Source organism: Malaclemys terrapin, chromosome 5 (assembly GCF_027887155.1).
Source record: "Malaclemys terrapin pileata isolate rMalTer1 chromosome 5, rMalTer1.hap1, whole genome shotgun sequence".
In the NCBI taxonomy this organism is placed as follows: domain Eukaryota; kingdom Metazoa; phylum Chordata; order Testudines; family Emydidae; genus Malaclemys; species Malaclemys terrapin.
The window spans coordinates 1,625,148-1,643,203 of record NC_071509.1 but is presented as its reverse complement, the minus strand read 5'-3'; the positions used below and the strand labels follow the sequence as shown (position 1 = coordinate 1,643,203).

The following is an 18,056-nucleotide window of genomic DNA, read 5'->3' as shown; positions in this document are numbered from 1 at the left end:
AGGTTGTTCCCCAAGGGATATTCCCTAGCAGTTTGTCCTGTCCCAGAGAGTGGGGCTTCTCCGCCTTCCCTGGGGGAGAATATTCCTCAGCCCAGCACCCTCTCAAGGTCAGGAGATCAGTCTCGATATTCAGGCAAAACAAAAAACAAAACCCACCCTTTTGACTTTCCCCACCCGAAAGACCTAGAGCATGAGCCATGGGACAGAGTCAAGGGCCAGGGGTCTAGTCCCAGCTCCAATCTGTGTGACCTTGAGCTCTGTGCCTCAGTTTCCTCATCTCTAAAATGAGATGCTGCCATATTCCAGTCTCACGAGGATGCTGGAAGGGATAATGGTTTTGGTCCCCCCACTACAGAAAGGATGTGGACAAATTGGAGAGAGTCCAGCAGAGGGCAACAAAAATGATCAGGGGGCTGGGGCACATGACTTATGGAGGAGAGGCTGAGGGAACTGGGGTTATTTAGTCTGCAGAAGAGAAGAGTGAGGGGAGATTTGATAGCAGCCTTCAACTACCTGAAGGGGGGTTCCAAAGAGGATGGATCTAGACTGTTCTCAGTGGTGGCAGATGACAGAACAAGGAGCAATGATCTCAAGTTGCAGTGGGGGAGGTCTAGGTTGGATATTAGGAAAAACTATTTCACTAGGAGGGTGGTGAAGCTCTGGAATGCGTTACCTAGGGAGGTGGTGGAGTCTCCTTCCTTGGAGGTTTTTAAGGCCCGGCTTGACAAAGCCCTGGCTGGGATGATTTAGTTGGGAATTGGTCCTGCTTTGAGCAGGGAGTTGGACTAAATGACCTCTCCTGAGGTCTCTTCCAACCCTAATCTTCTAGGTTTCTATAAATGTTTGTAGAGTGCTGAGTTAAGCAGCGTTATTCTCACCACCCTGAAATTCCTTTCCAGCCTTGGGGTTTCACCCCACATCTGCCCTTGATCTACTCTTAGCCATGCTACACAGATTCATCTCAGAAGACAATCCATTCAAAACCCCCAATTGTTTTTGCAGCTCTTCCCTGTATTGCTTTCAGTCTGTGGCAGTGTGGTGCCCAGAACTGACCGGGCTATTCCAGGGGCAGTCACATGAACGCTGTTTGGACACGGAACATGAGAGCGCTCCCTGGCCCTTTTTGTTGGAGCATGGATTAGGGTGGGCTGAGAAATGGTTCCCCCGCCATACCCCCCTGCCTGTTCTCTTGCCTCCTTGCCTTTGACCCTCCCCCTCCCCACTCGGGCAGAGCAATCAGACAGCCACGCGCTGTTTTACCTTCGTGGGGGACGGAGCTGACGGAGGTGCCACCGGAGAGGTCAGGGAAGGAGTCGGAATGACCGGCGCAGCCAGAGGCGTCTGAGCAGGCGTGCTGGGCTCACTGCTACTCATCTCACCTGCCGAGGCGGAAGCGGAGCCAGAGGGCCCAGCTGTCCCGCTGGATGCTGCGGAGCTGGGAGTCCGGGTAGGCTGCAGAACAACATCGTCAAGGGGGAAGAGTCAGAACAGCACTTGCTTTGGGAGGGATCTGCCAGCGCTCAACACCGTCTCCATCTTTCATTCCGGCCTCGCTTTGAACTTTGCCTCCACCTTATTCTTAAACCAAGCCCTTCCTGGGACAGAACACCATTACCAACTGGTATGACTGAGGGCCTGTGCCTCCCAGCGCTGGTTCCAACCCAGCCGAACCCAGGGAGTGAAACCCTATAGGCTGTAATTACTGCAGAACCGAAGGACTTACTGACGATCCTAGAACACGCAGGCACTGTGCGATATTCTACTTACCTGCAAGGGCCTGTGCTGGGCACGAGCGCACAGTCCCCACGAAGCATACCCAGTACCTCCAGAAAAGGGCTTCGGGCAGGACTGAGGGCAAGAAACATTTTGCTTCACCAGTTAGAGGGTGGTAATAGTGGGCAAGGGAATTGTAAAAATGGGCCGGTGCTAGCCCAGCAGATCCACGCCACACCTTGAGTCCTATATGCTGATATGAAGGGACAACACTACGATTTTGGTTTCCTTTATTCTGAGAGCCCTGCAGAGCTACCACTGCTCTGGGTGAGGGGGCTGGGATCCCGTGCTCAGGTCTGGTGCCCACAAGGCAAGACGGATGCTGATAAATTGGAGAGGGGTCAGAGAAGAGCCATGAGAGTGACTGAAGGGTTAGAAAACCTGCCTTGTAGGGATACTCTAAGAGTTCAATCTATTTAGCTGAACAAAGGGAAGTTTAAGGGTGATTTGATCCCTGCCTATAAGTACCTACATGGAGAAATAATGGGAGCAGAGGAAGGTCTAACATGATCAAATGGCTGGAAGCCAAAGCTAGACAAACTCAGAGTGAAGATATGGTGTACATCTTTAACGATGAAAGTCATTAACCTTTGGAACAATTTACCAAGGGTCATGGTGAATTCTCGGCCACTGACACTTTTAAAATCAAGATTGGCTGTTTTTCTAAAAGCTCCGCTCCGGAAGTATTTTGGGACCGGTTTCTGGCCTGTGCTTTGCAGGGGGTCAGACTAGATGACCACAATGGTTCCGGCTGGCCTTGGAATCTCTGAATTTTAGGGGACTAGAGCGGGGCGGATCCCAAGAGTGACAATAAATGAAGCAGCAGTGAGGAGTTTGCTAACGTCTAACAAAGGCTACATAGAGAAATAATGGAGGTGCACTGATGGAGGAGGTGGCAGTAGAAGAGAAAGCCGGACACTCGTGACAAACAGACCAGCCTTTGGACCTGCAAACCTGTCAAATCACCCAGCCTGGGTCCAGCCAAATATAGCTTTGGATGGAGACTCCTACATAACCAAATGATGGATACACCTAAGTCTGACAAACTTCAAGCAAGAGGGCCCCGAAGGCCTCCAGAGCCGGCCATTTGTAAATGGCATTTGCGTTTTCTGAACTTGAATTCAATGTATTATTCAGAATTTAGCGAACAGCTGGTACTAGGTACTTGGAGATTTTCAATTTTAAAGTCTGAATTGTTTTAATTTGCCATTTTAATCTGGTTTCTTCAGCAAACCCTTGCCGATTTCACTCCTGCTTCTTGGGAGAGTTCAATTGTCTCTTTTGTATACTGTTCTTTGTCTCTAACTTTAGGACACAACACGGAAGTTGGTAAATTCTGACTTCCTCTAGAAGGGGCCAGGCTCAGTAATGAAGCAAGCCTACGACACACCATCACCGCATGGTAACAACAGACACAGCCCTGTGGAATGGCGCCTATGCAGCTGTGCTTTGGACGGGTGGGGGCTCCCGGCAGTGTGGCGTCAGAGGGCTGCAGTACAGGTGAGGAGACGAAGGGAATCTGGAGTCTACAAAAAGGCAGCAAACTTCTCAGAAAGTGCTGACTAGTGCTTACCTTCAACTCCTCTCTGACATGCATTTCTAACGGACCCGTCACTGGGGTACCCAGGTGTGTTCGAGTCAGTCAGCTATTTACTGAGCGTTAGTTTCATTTTATCCCTTGGCACCGGCTCTTTGGCGCATACACCGTATTTATCGAGTCTCAGGGCTGGGAAATACTGAAAACGTACCTCGGCATAGCCATTTCTCAGGGGTGTGACAACCCGAGGTACATTGCACTAGGATTCTTCCGTCAACCCAGCTATCGCCTCTCGGGGAGGCTGATTAACTCCGCCATGAGCGTCTACACCGCAGCCCTACGGCTTTGTCGCTAAACATTAGCTGGGGTACAGCCACGCCCTCCCTCCAGAGCAGCACGTGCCCGGGCACACGAGAGCCATTTACGGCAATGAACCAATGCTGCTTGAGCCTGCCTGAGCAGCAGCTGTTCAGTAAGACACTGAAACCAGGCCCCCAGCAGGTGCCACGCTGCATCTCCAGAGTGTGAGCTCTGGGCGTATGATGCAGAAGTCTGGCCTACACAATTAACTGATGGAGGTACAGGCTGCTCCATGTTTCCCTCTGAAACTGGGAGCGTCCAGCCTTGGTCCTGGGAAGAGACCTTGTGGCATCAGCCTTTGCCAGGCACGCCCCCCCTCTGAGAAGCAGGCTACTCTACACCAGCAAATCTCTTGGCTGAAAGGAATTTTCATAGTACTCTGCAGATAAAACCGCGTAGCCAGATCGAGCGGTCAGTGTCACCAGCAGACAAACCCAGGCGAGTCTTCAGGGAGTAACAGTGCTGAAGGGCTGGAAGTGTTTGGGGTGCTTAAAGGCCACCAACTGCAGCTTGGAGCCTGGACCATCCTAGATGGGTAGGGCCAGGGGGAGATGTTGGACCCAGAGCTTGTGGAGACTGGTAACACCTCTCTATGGGAGGGTAGGACACCAGGTGTTCTGAGAGCAGCATTGGCAAGGCCCCTATTCAAAACACCACTGGAAACGAACCACCCTGCTAGCTACCAAATGATACTGCAGCTCCCATTTTGGGACGAGTTCATGGTGAAGCAGCTCTGGCATTGCCTAGAGCCCTCGGACTTCAGACCTGGGTCTGGGGAAAATTGCATTAGTGGCACCAGCCGATGGACTCTTCCTAGCCAAGGCTGAGGATATGGTGTTCAGGCTGACTTAGAACATTTACCACTGACCACGAGGGGCTGTGGACACACCTAAGGCCTGTCAGAGTTAGCTGGAATTGCCTAAGGACAGAGAATCCCACTGGTAAGTGTGGGCGATAGCTTTGGTTCTGACAAACACTTGTCTGGGGTCCTGCAGGGTTTAATTCAGTCTCCCCTTCTAATCAGGTGCAGCAGGGGACACTAGGAGGGGTAGTAAGGAGACATGGGGGAGGTGCCTTCAGTATAACACGATACTCAGCTCTGCAGAGGGAGTGTCTGCCCGCGGCCTTGCCCTGGAGGAGCTAGCCAGCTGAGATAATGCTGGCAAGGCTGGGGGAAGGAGCTGGCAGAATGGTTAGTACTGTATCAGCATCTGCTATTGGTCACTATAGTTTGTAACTTGGGCTTTAGTTAGACCCCAGGTGCTACTGGACGTGGAAAAAGCAAACATCACCAAGGTGCCATGCTACTCTCTGGGTGGAGTGGGGTGACTAATGGCCGTGTCGGTCAGATGCAAGCCTACTACACTTATCCATGCCTTTGTTTCCTTGAGATCAGACCATCATAAAGCGTTCTACATGGGGCTACATCTTAACATCACTCAAACTGAAGGGGATGTAGAATGCAGCAATCCCCTTGAGCCGTCTCTCTCTCACTGGGAGCCCCCTGGGAACTGCACTGGCTTCTGGGTAGAATTCAAAGGGGTGGCTCAAACTTCACACCCTAAATGGTCTGTCCCATAATTACCCCAAGCAGCCACCTCTCCCCCTTGTGCCACATGACCAGAGCAGCAATCAGTCCAGGCATTCAGGCAGGAGCCCTCTTGCTGTACGTGAGAGTATGCTGCTGACAGGGTACAAAGGCTGCGTGACAAACTGGCCTTTCTTCTTGATCCCCTAGGGCAGCTACGTTAACTCGGGTCACACAGCAAAGCCAGTCACTTCTCCCAGGCATTTGGGAGGGGACGTTTAAGGGGACGGGGACAATATTACTGACTATTGGAGTTGTGTGTGAGTGTGTGAGTGTGTAAGTGTGTGTAATTCATTTACTTTTGGTGGTAGCAGCAGTCTGTTATTGGCTGGATTGTCAACTCTTGAAGGCAGGAAGTGTATACACACATTTGTGCCACACCTAGTTTGGTGGGACCCCAGCCCACACTGGGGTTTCTGGGTGCAACTGCAGTATGAACAAACACTTCCATAGGGTAAGGACTGAAGATTTCCAGTATTGTCAGAGCACCAAATGGGAGCCTATCGGTGGAACAACATCTTTTTATAAACTGAATGAACAAATAAATACATCTTCCCTGCCTGGAGTTACCCACGCAACCCAGTGAAATCAAAGACATGATCAGAGCCCACCACCTCATGAAATAGAATGCAACTGTTTAGAGAGATGAGGTGAATGAGGTAACATCTTTTATTGACCAATTTCTGTTGGTGAAAGAGACAAGCTTTTGAGCTTCACAGAGTTCTTCTTAGGTCATCTGAAGAGCTCTGTGTTGCATGAAAGCTCGACTCTTTCACCAACACAAGTCGGTCCAATAAAAGATACCACCTCACCCGCCTCGTCTCTTTCATATCTTGGGACCAACATGGTTCCAACAACACTGCAACCCAAGTAAGTGTTTGCCATTTACAAATCATCATGTAGCCACAGGCTTCCGGAGGGTGTGTGTCAAGCTGAAGTCTCCCGCAACCCTGCTTCTCCTCTGCACTGCTAGCAGCAGATTTTGTTACACACAGCAGGCTCTCTCCACAGCTTTACCAAATCCTGGATGACTTTGTCACTGTCTCCTTAAAAGAGACTACTCAAAACTCCCTCGCCCACAAACAACCTCAAGCCCCCTGCGGCAAAGTACCCCATAAGGTAACGAACAGCAATGAGTGAGAACCAAGGTATAATGTTACCCCAGGGGCGCCTCGAGGGGAGCTTCGGCCATAAAGTGGAAATAGGATCACCAAGGCATTTTTATGCTCTAATTCGTTAAATTAGTTCTGGGCAACAGCAGAGAGTAACAGCCTTGATGACAATTTCACCCTTGTAGATTCACCCGGGGAAGCATCTCTATCTGTAGAGCTTTCCCAGGTTTCACAAAAGGACGGGAAAAGGGCCACAGGAAACAGACATTGGCGTTTAGCACTCAAGTAATGATCAATGCCCACTGACCACAGCTGTTGGTTCTCACCTTGGGCCGCCTGGTGGTGGTCTGGAGGGCAACAGGAGTAGAAGGCAGAGTAGGAGAAACATTCATACAGGGAAAGACAGGAACAGAGATACAGAGACAGCAGCGGCAGCAGCAGCAGATGCAGCAAAGAACAAGGGAAAGGAAACAAAAAGACATTACCGCAATTAGTGTGCGTAGCATCAGGTCTACATGCTCCTTCCCCTATGCTCCCACGACAGTCCCAGGTGAAACAGAACCCTGATGTGGCTCACCTCACACCCAGGCTAGAAAAATCTTTCAGTCATTTGCACTGAAGACACCAAAGTTCTACCATGGCCACCCCTATCTTTAACATGCAGATGCAGGACCGCAAAGATCTTCCCAACAGGAAGTCTTCCGTATGAGACAGGAAGCCTGACTACTTGGACAACGGAGACGCCCAGCATGCTGAGACCTGCTGTCCTTGCAGCTGCCCTCGGGGCACCCACAACCTGATCCATCTAGTGGACTCCTAGAAAGACCTCAGGAAGGCAAAGTTTGGGCTCCCTTGGCTTAGCCAGAGACGCACCCTGCTGAGTTGTTGTACTGCCCAGGGTTCTCAAGGCTTCTGCTGGCAGGAGCCTGGATTTCACTCACACACAGCTTTTCCTTGACGAGGTTACTGAAGCGCAAGTGTCACTAACTGCCCAAAGAAGCAGGAGCAAGAGGAGTCTAACTCCTTCAGTTACACCACCACAGGCTTTGCATTTGTGAAGCGTCACCTCCAACACGGAGGCGTTTCCCCGGCAGCAATGCCATTTCCCCCTGGGCTCCGAAGAATAAAATGGGACACGTTAGCAGGTAGGCCCATTCAGCCTAAAGCACCTGTCCTCTGTATGAAGGAAACTGATACAAGATTAGGACAATCAATCTGGCAACCCCACACCTAAGAATTTTTCACACTACGTGCCTCCTTGCTGTGTGGTTGCAACACACTGACTGTCCCATTCTGTGGTGCCTTGTCGACAAAGATTTAACAGAAATCAAGACACCAGGCAGAAGTGAACTTGGAACAGCTTTCTTTGGCCAGTGTGTAGCAGGGACAGCATGAAGGGATATACTCCCCGTCCATGTCACTCCCATTACTGGGAGCGAATCAGACAAGGAAAAGAGATATTCTTACAGGTGGAGCTTCTGTTCTGTCACACTTAATGGCCTACATTATCACTGGGGCACATTAAAGCCCATTACATTCTGCTTTCCTTTACCATTAAAAGGTAAAACAATGGACTAGAAAGTCTTAAGGTCAGCAGGACCAGAGTAGGTCAAAAGAAACCAGCCCTCACGCTCTTCTCCCATTGGCTGGCACTAGGGACGAGGCCTTTAATCACACGAAGCCCACTGGCAACTACCTGGCTGCTACAACCACAGACGCGCTGGCCAATGCAAGGCCCTGTAAAACAGCTGGGCTGTATGAGAGAGACAGGAAGACAAAGCTTCAGAGTTTAAGCGAGGCAGTGGTCCACATCTTTACCTGAGGGGGATGGTCTCATTCGCACATAAGACTTTGGTAAACCAGGTAACACATGGCTCCTAGTAATCCCTCTCTTCCTTTTTAATATCAGAATTGTACAGAATAGTCTAAGGGACACACAGTAAAATGCAAATCCCTTTGAACACCTGATATCTGGCACATCCTTAGGGGATAAATCCGACTTCACTCACAATTCCAGAAGAAAACTTCCCAGAGGGTCTAACTCTGGGTAGCTGCTACTTTTAACGTAGACGTGAAAGATTTACATCCTCCAGAGCAGTTTTCTTACTTTGCAGAACACTCATCAGGAAAGTGTTCCCACCAAGCAGTAGATGCTAAAAAACCCGGAGATTAATTTCATGTTGAGGACTGGCAGCGTAAGGTCTTCCAGAGTGCTTTGGAAAAGCTGAGTCCCTCAAAACATCCACAAGAAAACCCATTCTGTGGAATGAATCTTTGAAAACCTGATGCAACTATCTGTTAACGCTGGCCCTCCCCGGGGGGGGGGGGGGGGGGAGGGAGAGACTGTAGAAGAGCTTCCATAAAGCAGCCCTGCTCTGAGAAACGCTCTCTTCTCAGGGATTTAGCAACCCAGGCATGTTCCAGTGTTTCACTCCTTGCCAAGCACTGGGCTGCCACTACAGCATGTTAAAGAGGAACTCAACAGAGTCTCTATTGTCAGAGAAATGTTGCTTCAAACATGGCTCCTGCTGTCCCGTTATGGAACGGTTAGCACCAGAAAAGCCAGCGCCAGCAATGGAAATGCTAGCTGGATGGGCCTCTTGGCTTACAAGAAGCAGATATAAGGAGTTCTTGGTACACTTCACCAAAATTAGAAGCCAAGGGCTGGAATATTTTCAACTGACCACCAATTTTGCACATTCAAGAAATATGTTAGTACTGCCTGTTCCAACAGATGGATTTATACTACCCATAAATACCCCCGAGGGTGTTAATGAAGCCCCCTGAAAGATACAGCTGCATCTCAGATCAACCAACCTTGAAATGGTCACTTCTGGGGCATGAAGGAACTTGAGATCATCTTTCCTAGATTACACTATACAGAATCCTAACAAAACCTGTCTCCTGGCAGCTCTAACTAAAATTACCCTGCCATTTCCATTAAAGGAAACACAACTAAGGAGTGGGCAATAGCATTTTTAATCCTTGTGCTGTTTCCCCTGTGTTATTAGGCCTAGTTTAAGGGTGGAAGGTTATCGGTTTGGTCCCAGCCCACCAAACTCGCTTTGTTACGATGATACAGCCCGAGGTGTCAGCTATAAGATTCACTGGGGGAACGGCTCATTTCTAAATGAAGGTCATAACAGTGGTTCATTGATCTCATCAGGGTGTAGAATAGACTGGTCTTGACGCTGCCTAGGCAGACCTGCTCCGTGTGTGTGTCCTGTATAACATTGCTCGTTTCTTCTAGTGAATGTTAGAAAAATACAATCAAAAACTTCCCTCCCTTTGGCAGGCGTTCCAGAGCCCCGGGGTCTGTCTACACTGCAGCCCGGGCAGGAAGCCTCATGCCAGCGGGACTAGAGCTAGCATGCTAGCGTTAGCAGAGGTCGGGCTGCAGCTCAGCCTCTCAGGCCCACTCCACTCCCTAGGCGGAGAGCCCAAGCTCCAGCCACACCTGCAACAGCCATGCTGCTAATCTTAGCGCACGAGGGTGAGACTCTAGCCGGGCTAGGCGACTCACTCCAAGCTGCAGTGCAGACAGATCCTCAGGGTCTAGGGAGCACTGCAGAGAGCCAGCTAGTTACAGGTGCGAGCTCGTTTCCAGCCAATAAAGCCCTGGAAATATATTCCGTACGTTCCCGATACTCATTTTCCATGTAAGAATGGCTGCAGGTACCACAGGGAAGCGATAGGATTGCCAGTGGAAGGGGAGGTGGTCTGCAGGACCACGAACAGAAGAGGTGCTGGTACTCTAGTAAGAAGTGACCCGCTGCTACGAAAATGTTTGGGAACCTCTGTCCTATAGCTGTGTCTCATACCTGAGCTTTTTGAGGTTCCAGAAGAACAGGGCTACCAGCTTTACCAGTTATAGCCTAATGAAGGACTGTGGGACCGCTTAAGAGCTCAGAAAGCTCCGTATCAAGTATTCCAGCCATGAATATTTCATCAGTCGGTGGTTCTGAACTGTGCTGCATAATGCAAATAAATATTTGATGCCATTCTGTAACCTTTGTTCCTCCACAAGTTCCACATTCAATAGGAAGAGAAGTATCTGGGACCTAAAATAGAAACACACCGGCTGGGAAAGCTTCCCTGCCAGCATGCAGAAATCAGGAAAGCCACCTGCTAGCTACCAACATCTAAAAGAGCAAAGCCTGGCCTAGGAAGTCTGCCTTGCCCTGTCCCCTTCCTCTTCAATATAAGGGCGCAGCCTCCAGGCCCTACTGGTCCCAACACACACCATTCCATCTGGAGTAGAATGCTCTCAATTTGGATCAAGATAGCAGTGTTCTAGGTAGGTGTGCGCTGCACCAGTGTAGTCACTACGAGGGCAGCTGCAAGACTCTTCATTTTAAGGCCTCTAGGTGTGCTCAGTGAGCTCCTGGTAAGTTATCACAGGCCCAAAGCCAGGGCTCCGGAACCACAGGAGCACCACGCAGCTGGAACTCTCTGGTTCCATACTGAGTGCAGGATGGGAGCACACGCTCTTTTTAACTGCATTTTTCCACACAGGCTACTCCTATAGCTCGTGTGAGCGTTTCCAGCACCCAATGGGTGAGCCCTGCTTGGACGTTAGAGGAGCTGGCAGCTGCTGAAGACAGGTATCCTAGGAACACAAACACTTTACTTCACGACTGCAGCATCTGAGTCCATTGCTCACGTCTTCTCCAGAGAATGCTCAGCAGTTGAATAACCCTGCAGGAATTCGTGTTACTACCTGCATAGCTCTCCATTAACATAATTACATGGCTTCCTGGTTATTCTTGACAGTCGCGTGTTCTGTGCATTGTTGCTAGCTGGACCTTACAACAAGAAGCTTCACATGACACCTTCAAGAATCGGAGAGACCTAGTGCATGACGGGCTTGCTCACTCTCAGAAGTGGCCAAATACAGAGCAATCAAATGAGAAAAAACCCTACCAGGAAAGGAAGTTTTAATATAGGGAAACTGCATATAAATCAGGTAATGATGGCAGACTTTAAAACTTCCCTGGAAGAAACGCAGACTGGCCCAACAGCCATCAAATCACCAGAAATTGATGTATATGGAGCATGTTTTCCAGACTTGGCCATAGCTCCATTATCTTTCTCCTCCCAAGAGCGATCCAGAATTAGCATTTGCAAAACTTTTCTTTTGGAAGGGGATTTTAAAGGAGCTTTTTAAAAAATCACCAACCAGGAAAGTGTGTCACTCCCTTTGGTCAGCTTAAGATTCCAGATCCATACACAAGGTGCATTTACTGGAATATAATTAAGAAAACACCTTCTGGCTGCTGCAGCCAAAACAATTAAAGTGGCAGGGAAAGGTGCACATTTCCTTTTGGGCTATTTGTATTGTTAACTTATTTCTAGACAATCAGGTACAAACCCTCACTAATAGCTCTTTAGAACTTCACTCGGAGATCCTGATTATGGTAAAACACAAACGTAAGGACACCCAGAGAACAAAATCCGAGTCTGTACTGTAACCTACAGAGAAATATCAGCTTGACACAAGAAAGCCACATAATAATCATTTGAAATTCTTAACACAGGCAAAAAATAAGAAACAAAAGAATCAATTAGCCAACACGGCCAGAGACGAGAAATAAAAACTATTATTAGCATGCAACTTTTACACAGCAAGCAGCAATACCCTCCAGCAGCAGTAACGCAAAACCCCTGTCCTCTGATTTGAGCTGCAGAGACACTGCATGCAACACAAACATCAGGCTGTCAGGTGAAATGGAAAAAGGACTTGACCACAAACTCAAAAGAAAGACCACCAATTAAATTCAATTGCATCGTTTTGTCATTACACACCCACCCGCCCGGCTTGTCTCCCCAGAGACACCTCAAAACTGAGTTGGAAACTCAAAATTAAAGCTCTGCAGTCGTAACATACCAAAAAAAAAAAAAAATAAGAGCCAAACAAAAACTGTTTAGAAGCAGCGCTAGAAATGATCATGTGGCTACAGCGGATTGTACCTTCCGTGTTGTTGGGGCCTGCCTCATCATTGCAGAAAAGACAGATGAAGAGAGAGAAAGAGAAAGAGGGAGGCAGAGAAAGAGAACGTTAAAACATTCAATCACAACAATGCAGCTCTCTGTAGACAGTCTCTCTCAAGCACAGTCTGCCCAGGAGCGCTTGCAAATGGCTGCAGCTTTTCCTTTTTATCTGCCATCCATTGACCCTGATAATCCAGCAACTGCTTCCCGAAACCCAGACTGCGACGGACGCCGTTAATTAGCGAGACTCTAGTACGCTGGAGTGCGGGTCCATCCTAGCAGCCGGAGCCACGGGCCATACTTCCTTTCTCCGCTGGCCTCTCCAACCACCGCCCCGGGCTCCTCATTACATCATCACTTATGGATTTTTCCCTCCCCTCTCCAAGTTCTTAGGCAGCCCTTGGATCCAGGCACAGCACCAGGGATTGAGCTGATGCTTTCCTTCCACAGGGAGGAGGGATGCACAGGGACGAACGTGCTCCTCTGTAACCTAGCAACACTTTAGGCTCAGCTGTCTCACTGGCTAATTAGAACATTTCTTCATCCCTCCTCCAGCAATAATGGGCCCAGCTCAGCATCTACGCATGCACGCAGAACCCTTGCAAATCTCTTCACATGATACAGTCCAGCCTGCCTAGCTATTGGGAGCAGTCTACACACCAACCGCTGGATCTACCAGAGCCTAACGAACTGGTTCAAGGGGCAAGTTTGTTAGTTTCTGCAATTTCAAACACACAAGCCACCTTATAGTACTGAGAGTTCACCACCCAATCCTACTCCTGTATTCCCAACTCCCCCATTCATTCTCTCTCTCACAGACACCCAGCGTCACAAGCACACAGGAAATGCAACAGCAAAGAAGGGTTTGGTTTTTTTTAAGTTTATTCAATTGAATAGTTGCGCACCAAAAATAAAGCCACAGTGAAACCCGCATCAGAGACCAGCCTTGAGAGTTCACCCAAAGGGCCACCAGTGCCTGGTCAGGAGGACTGTTCCACCATCACCAGGAGACACTGCGGTTAAGCAGACATTTCTGAGCACTAACAAACTGGCTTCAGTGCACTGACAAGTTAAACCTCAAATTTAACACCTTTAAATTTTTCTATCATTCCCAAGCTAATACCTGTTGAGAGGCCAGAACGTACTTCCCTTAAAACTCAGGCAAAACCCTCACTAATGCTGTAGAACAGAGGTGGTCAAACTACGGCCCGCGGGATTGTCCTGTCCGGCCCGGCCCCCGAGTTCCTGGCCCGGGAGGCTAGCCCCCCAGTCCCTCCCCTACTGTTCCCTCTGCCCTGCACCTTCAGCTTGCTTGCCCGGCCGCTGGCGCAGTGCTTTGGGCGGTGGGGCTGCGAGCTCCTGGGGCAGCGCAGCTGCAGAGCCCAGCCTGACCTGGTCTCTGTGCTGCGTGGTGGCGTCGGCGGCATGGCTTGGCTCCAGCCAGGCAGCATGTCTGTAGCACTGCCAACCACCAGTGCTCCAGGCAGCGCGGTAAGGGGGCATGGAGCAGGGGTGGGGTTGGATAGAGGGCAGGGGAGTTCGGGGTGGTGGTCGGGGGATGGATAGGGATCAGGGTGGTTGGGGGGGAACAGGGGGTTGGATGGGTCAGGGTTCCTGCGGGGGGGTGCATCAGGAATGAGAGGAGGGGTTGGATGGGGCGGCGGGAGTCCGGGGGCAGTCAGGGGCCGGGGAGTGGGTGTGTGTGGATGGGGCAGGGGTCCCAGAGGGGCTGTCAGGGAACAGGGGGGGTTGGATGGGGCAGAAGTCGGGGGGGGGGGGGGGGGGCTGGGCCATGACCCCCTCCCCTAACCGGCCCTCCATACAATTTACTAAACCCAATGCGGCTCTCAGGCCAAAAAGTTTGCCCACCCCTGCTGCAGAACATGAATTTAAAAGCTACAACCGTCTGGAAATTCTAGGTTAAGGCTTCTGTCCCTCCTGGCATCAATCTCCTCTTCCCCCGCTCCCCGTTATAACAGCCTTCCACTTCAGGCCAGAGACCCTACGAGAGTGCTAGCCCGTGTGAGGGCCTGGGAGCTGGCAGGCTGGCTATTGGGGTAAAGAGGGGTCTCTCGGCTGTATCTGGAGAGAATAGTCTCTCATTCATGCAGGGAGGGTGACAGGCCAAAGCAGGATCTCAATCCTGTGCTCAGAGGAGGAAATCTCGGGCCTGGAGCAGGAAGGTGTAGGAGGTTGGGATAATGGTTCCCAGGCCAGTATGCAGAGCCCCGGTCTGACCAGTGCAGAGCTGTCGGTGCCTGTAGTGGAAACCCTGGTGAAAGAAGAGGGTGTGTAGCCTGTAGGAGGAGAGGGGGAGGAAAGTAGGGCAGTGGTGACAGCGCTGGCACATTAGCTAGGAATTCCCTGATTTACAAGAAAACTACAAACTCTAGTTTTTAAAATTCTAACATTCTACAGAATAAGGGCTTAGGCACTTTTTAAAAAAAAATAAAGGAAATATTCTTAGCCCTGGATCCTGGACGTCATGTGTCTGGGAATTATTGACCCTAAATAACTTTTTAAACTGGGGAAGTGAACTTTGTCCAATGCATCCATGATAGGAGTTCTCATCTAGGACTAGTGAACTCTAGACTGAGGTTCTACAGATAGGAGTAGCAAAAAGGGTTTCTAAAACTGAAACCAACTTTTTTTTCCACGTCTCATAACAAAAAATGGGTTGGTCAATCACTTCAGGAAGGTCTGACGTTCTTCTCCTCTGGACCACAGACCAAGTATGAGACGTTTGAGGGCAAACAAAAAATATTTTTTTTGGGGGGGGGGGGGGGGGAATAGATTTTAAAATGAAAATCTAAATTAGGAGTTTCTAATGGGATGCCAGGATGACTGGAAATGTCCTCAGGTATCAAAGTATCGGTTTCAAAATCAGGCAGTGAATGAGTTAAAATCACCCCACACTGGTCTAAGAAGTCCCCGCATGTAAATAAATCTGTGCCCTCCGTCCACTATCCCAAGAGATTCCCCAGCACCGGATGGGAACTATACTTACAAATAAGAGCCACACACGGAAAGCGCAATTCCAACAGTATCAGCAAAAGGGGGGCTGTTACTCCCTTAACCTGAAGTAAGAGCTTTTATTATCCAGCATTTACTAGAATTAATTTTGAGGAGTAAAAGATGTTGGTGGAATCAGAAGGATTCAATAGAACAGGTATCAAACTGGGGCCAAACTCACCTTGACAGCGTCCCTTGAAATGAGAGAGGGTACGCTGCTGACATCCTTGATAAAAGATTTTTTAAAATTACATTAAATTTACCCTCACCTTCTCTGCCTCTTCCCCCAACAATACAGGGTCAAGGAAGAGGCACCAATGGATAACAACATGAACTCGACATCTGGATGTTCCTACCATATCATGTATTTTTCAGGGGCTGCAACATTCAGATTTCAAGGTTTTATTCATAATTTTGTTGATATGTAAAAAGAGAACATTTTCCCTCTGAAAATTATTCATATATTTAGCATTAAAAGCACCATTTCCAAGCTCCTTCCCTGGCCTATCAAGCTTTGAAGTGTCTTAGAAGCTGACCGAATGAGAAAGGTTATTTGAACAGACCGGCATACATATGGCCCCAAACTGAAATGGCGACCAGTCAGCCCATCTTTTCATTACATTAACTGGACTTGATCAGAAACGTGTGTTGATTTAAAAGCACTACCAAATGCACTGGGTTCAGCTACAAAAACCGTGCAACAGCCTAAAGCTGGTTTTCAACCTTTTTTCCATTTGCAGACCCCTAAAGATTTCCAAAGGGAGATGCGGAGCCCTTTGGAAATCTTAGGCATAGTCTGCGGACTCCCAAGAGTCTGTGGGCCAGAGGTTGAAGAGCACTGGTGGGAAAGGGGAAAGGAAAGCAGATTCTGGGGGGTTTGTTACACATTAAGAAAATAAAACTGATTTAGGACAATGGGAGATCAGCATAACAGGCTGCTCACCTATCACAGCCCCAGTTAGTTTGGCTTTCAAGAGATGGATTGCTGAATACTGCTCCTATCAACAGGGGAGAAAGCCCCTTTTCTTGTTAATATCTGCCCAGCTGACACTCAACAGGGCAACTGTGAATCTCTTTTGGACAATACAGTACAGATAAAGCCCATAGCACTCTGTCAGTCTTGAACTGACTTTTTCACTTTAAGCACTTTGGACCAGAGTCAGTCTGGCTCTGTGCACATCCCTTGCCGTGCAAGTCCTGGGAAGAAAATAAACGATGCAGAGCTTGGTTAAAGTCTGAGGTACAGAAAATGGAGAGCGTTTCTAACAATGCAGGCCTATGTTGTGCCACCATTTTGCTGCCAAGCGTCAATTTAGATCTGAAACACTAAATTGCCAGGCCAGAGAATGTGTCTTCCTCTTGGGAAGCAGCTGCAATGCCTAAAACCCCTGACGAGTACCAATGGAGAGCACAGACAGGTCCTTTGGGGACTCGGACTTCATTCATTGGTAGACTCTATAGCACGTGATAGAGATGACAGAGCAGAGGAGCGTGCCTTGGTTCCAAGCTGGATTAGAGAGACACAGAACATGACCATATTTTTCAGAAATCTGCTTTCTGGCAACAATTTACAGAGCGAGAACACCTTAGCAACAAGAGGGGATTTCTGTTTAATTATTGAAAACATTTTCCTCTAGCAGCATTATAGATAAAGGATGTCTTCAAGCACAGAATCCATACTAGCTGCCTACAGCATCATCATAATATGGAGGCAGACACAAGTTAGAGATCCCAGGACGTAACACGGCTACACACTCAGCTCAAGATGTGGTATTGCAGGCTTGGGCTTATGGTTTCCATAGGCTGCTTCTCTGTTGTCATCTGTCCTGCGCAATTTAGATACAGCCATCTGGCTCCTGGCAGGTGGCCAAGTGCATCCATCAGGCTACTTACCCATACTTCCTGGTGCAGGGTCAGAACCTTCAGCAATGCTACATCGGAGGGGCTAATGGGACGTGGGAGCCCACTGCACATGCCAATCAGTTAGCCAGGGGCATAGGCCCCTTCTGTTCCTGCCCTGCAGGGTGGATAAGAGGGTGATACTTTATGGGCAGGTTCCTTTCACTTCCCCCAGCAGGAGGTGGAGGAGCAAGGAAACATCGGGCGGGTTCAGTCAGCATCACCTTCCACAAAGTGCTCTCTGGATGATCTCCACACAGGGTCTCTTTAGCAAGCTGAAGGTACTCGAGCTTTTCTAGATCTCTGTGGAATTCGGATAAAGACCAGGGTCTTTCTGGGCATCTACCTCGAGGCAGCAGCTCTCCACACTACATCAACAGCACGACATACTTGATGTTGGCCATGGCAATGCCTTTATATTAGAGCATGGATTATCTGGCAGTGGTGAAAGCTCTGTTCCATAGCTAGACCTGCCTTTTGCTACAGAACCTGGTCTCCAGAACCTGTAAAGGAGCAGCTCACAGATCCCGGCAGTACTAAAGTGAGGTTTGGCCAGTCTTACCCCTGGGCATTGCTACCCCAACCACTACGTTCTCATGAAACAAGAGGGTGGGAGAGGGCAGCATCCCCAGCGCAAGATATCCCGATTTTCTACTCCCTTGGTCGAGGAGAGAGGCGGGAGGCGTCAGGCGTCCTCCACACTTTCAGCTACTCCTCAAGAATAGGCTACAAAGGCAAGAGCGCTTCTATGGCAAGGCTGCTCTTCACCTAGCTACTCTGGCCC

The 18,056-nt window shown here is 49.3% G+C and overlaps 1 protein-coding gene across 10 annotated transcripts in view; it reads right to left on the bottom strand.

Moving 5' to 3' along the window:
- Positions 1–18,056, bottom strand: part of DCTN1 (dynactin subunit 1) — a 131,157-nt gene that overhangs the window by 33,164 nt on the left and 79,937 nt on the right. For 5 of the 10 annotated variants that reach the window (XM_054030299.1, XM_054030300.1, XM_054030295.1 and 2 more), the window contains exons 6-8: positions 12,341–12,358; positions 6,697–6,717; positions 1,261–1,452 (exon numbers count right to left, since the gene is read on the bottom strand). In XM_054030299.1, the coding sequence (XP_053886274.1) occupies positions 1,261–1,452; positions 6,697–6,717; positions 12,341–12,358 (231 nt within the window). The remainder of the gene's footprint in view (positions 1–1,260; positions 1,453–6,696; positions 6,718–12,340; positions 12,359–18,056) is intronic. The other 5 variants (XM_054030301.1, XM_054030304.1, XM_054030303.1 and 2 more) reach the window with 2 other exon arrangements.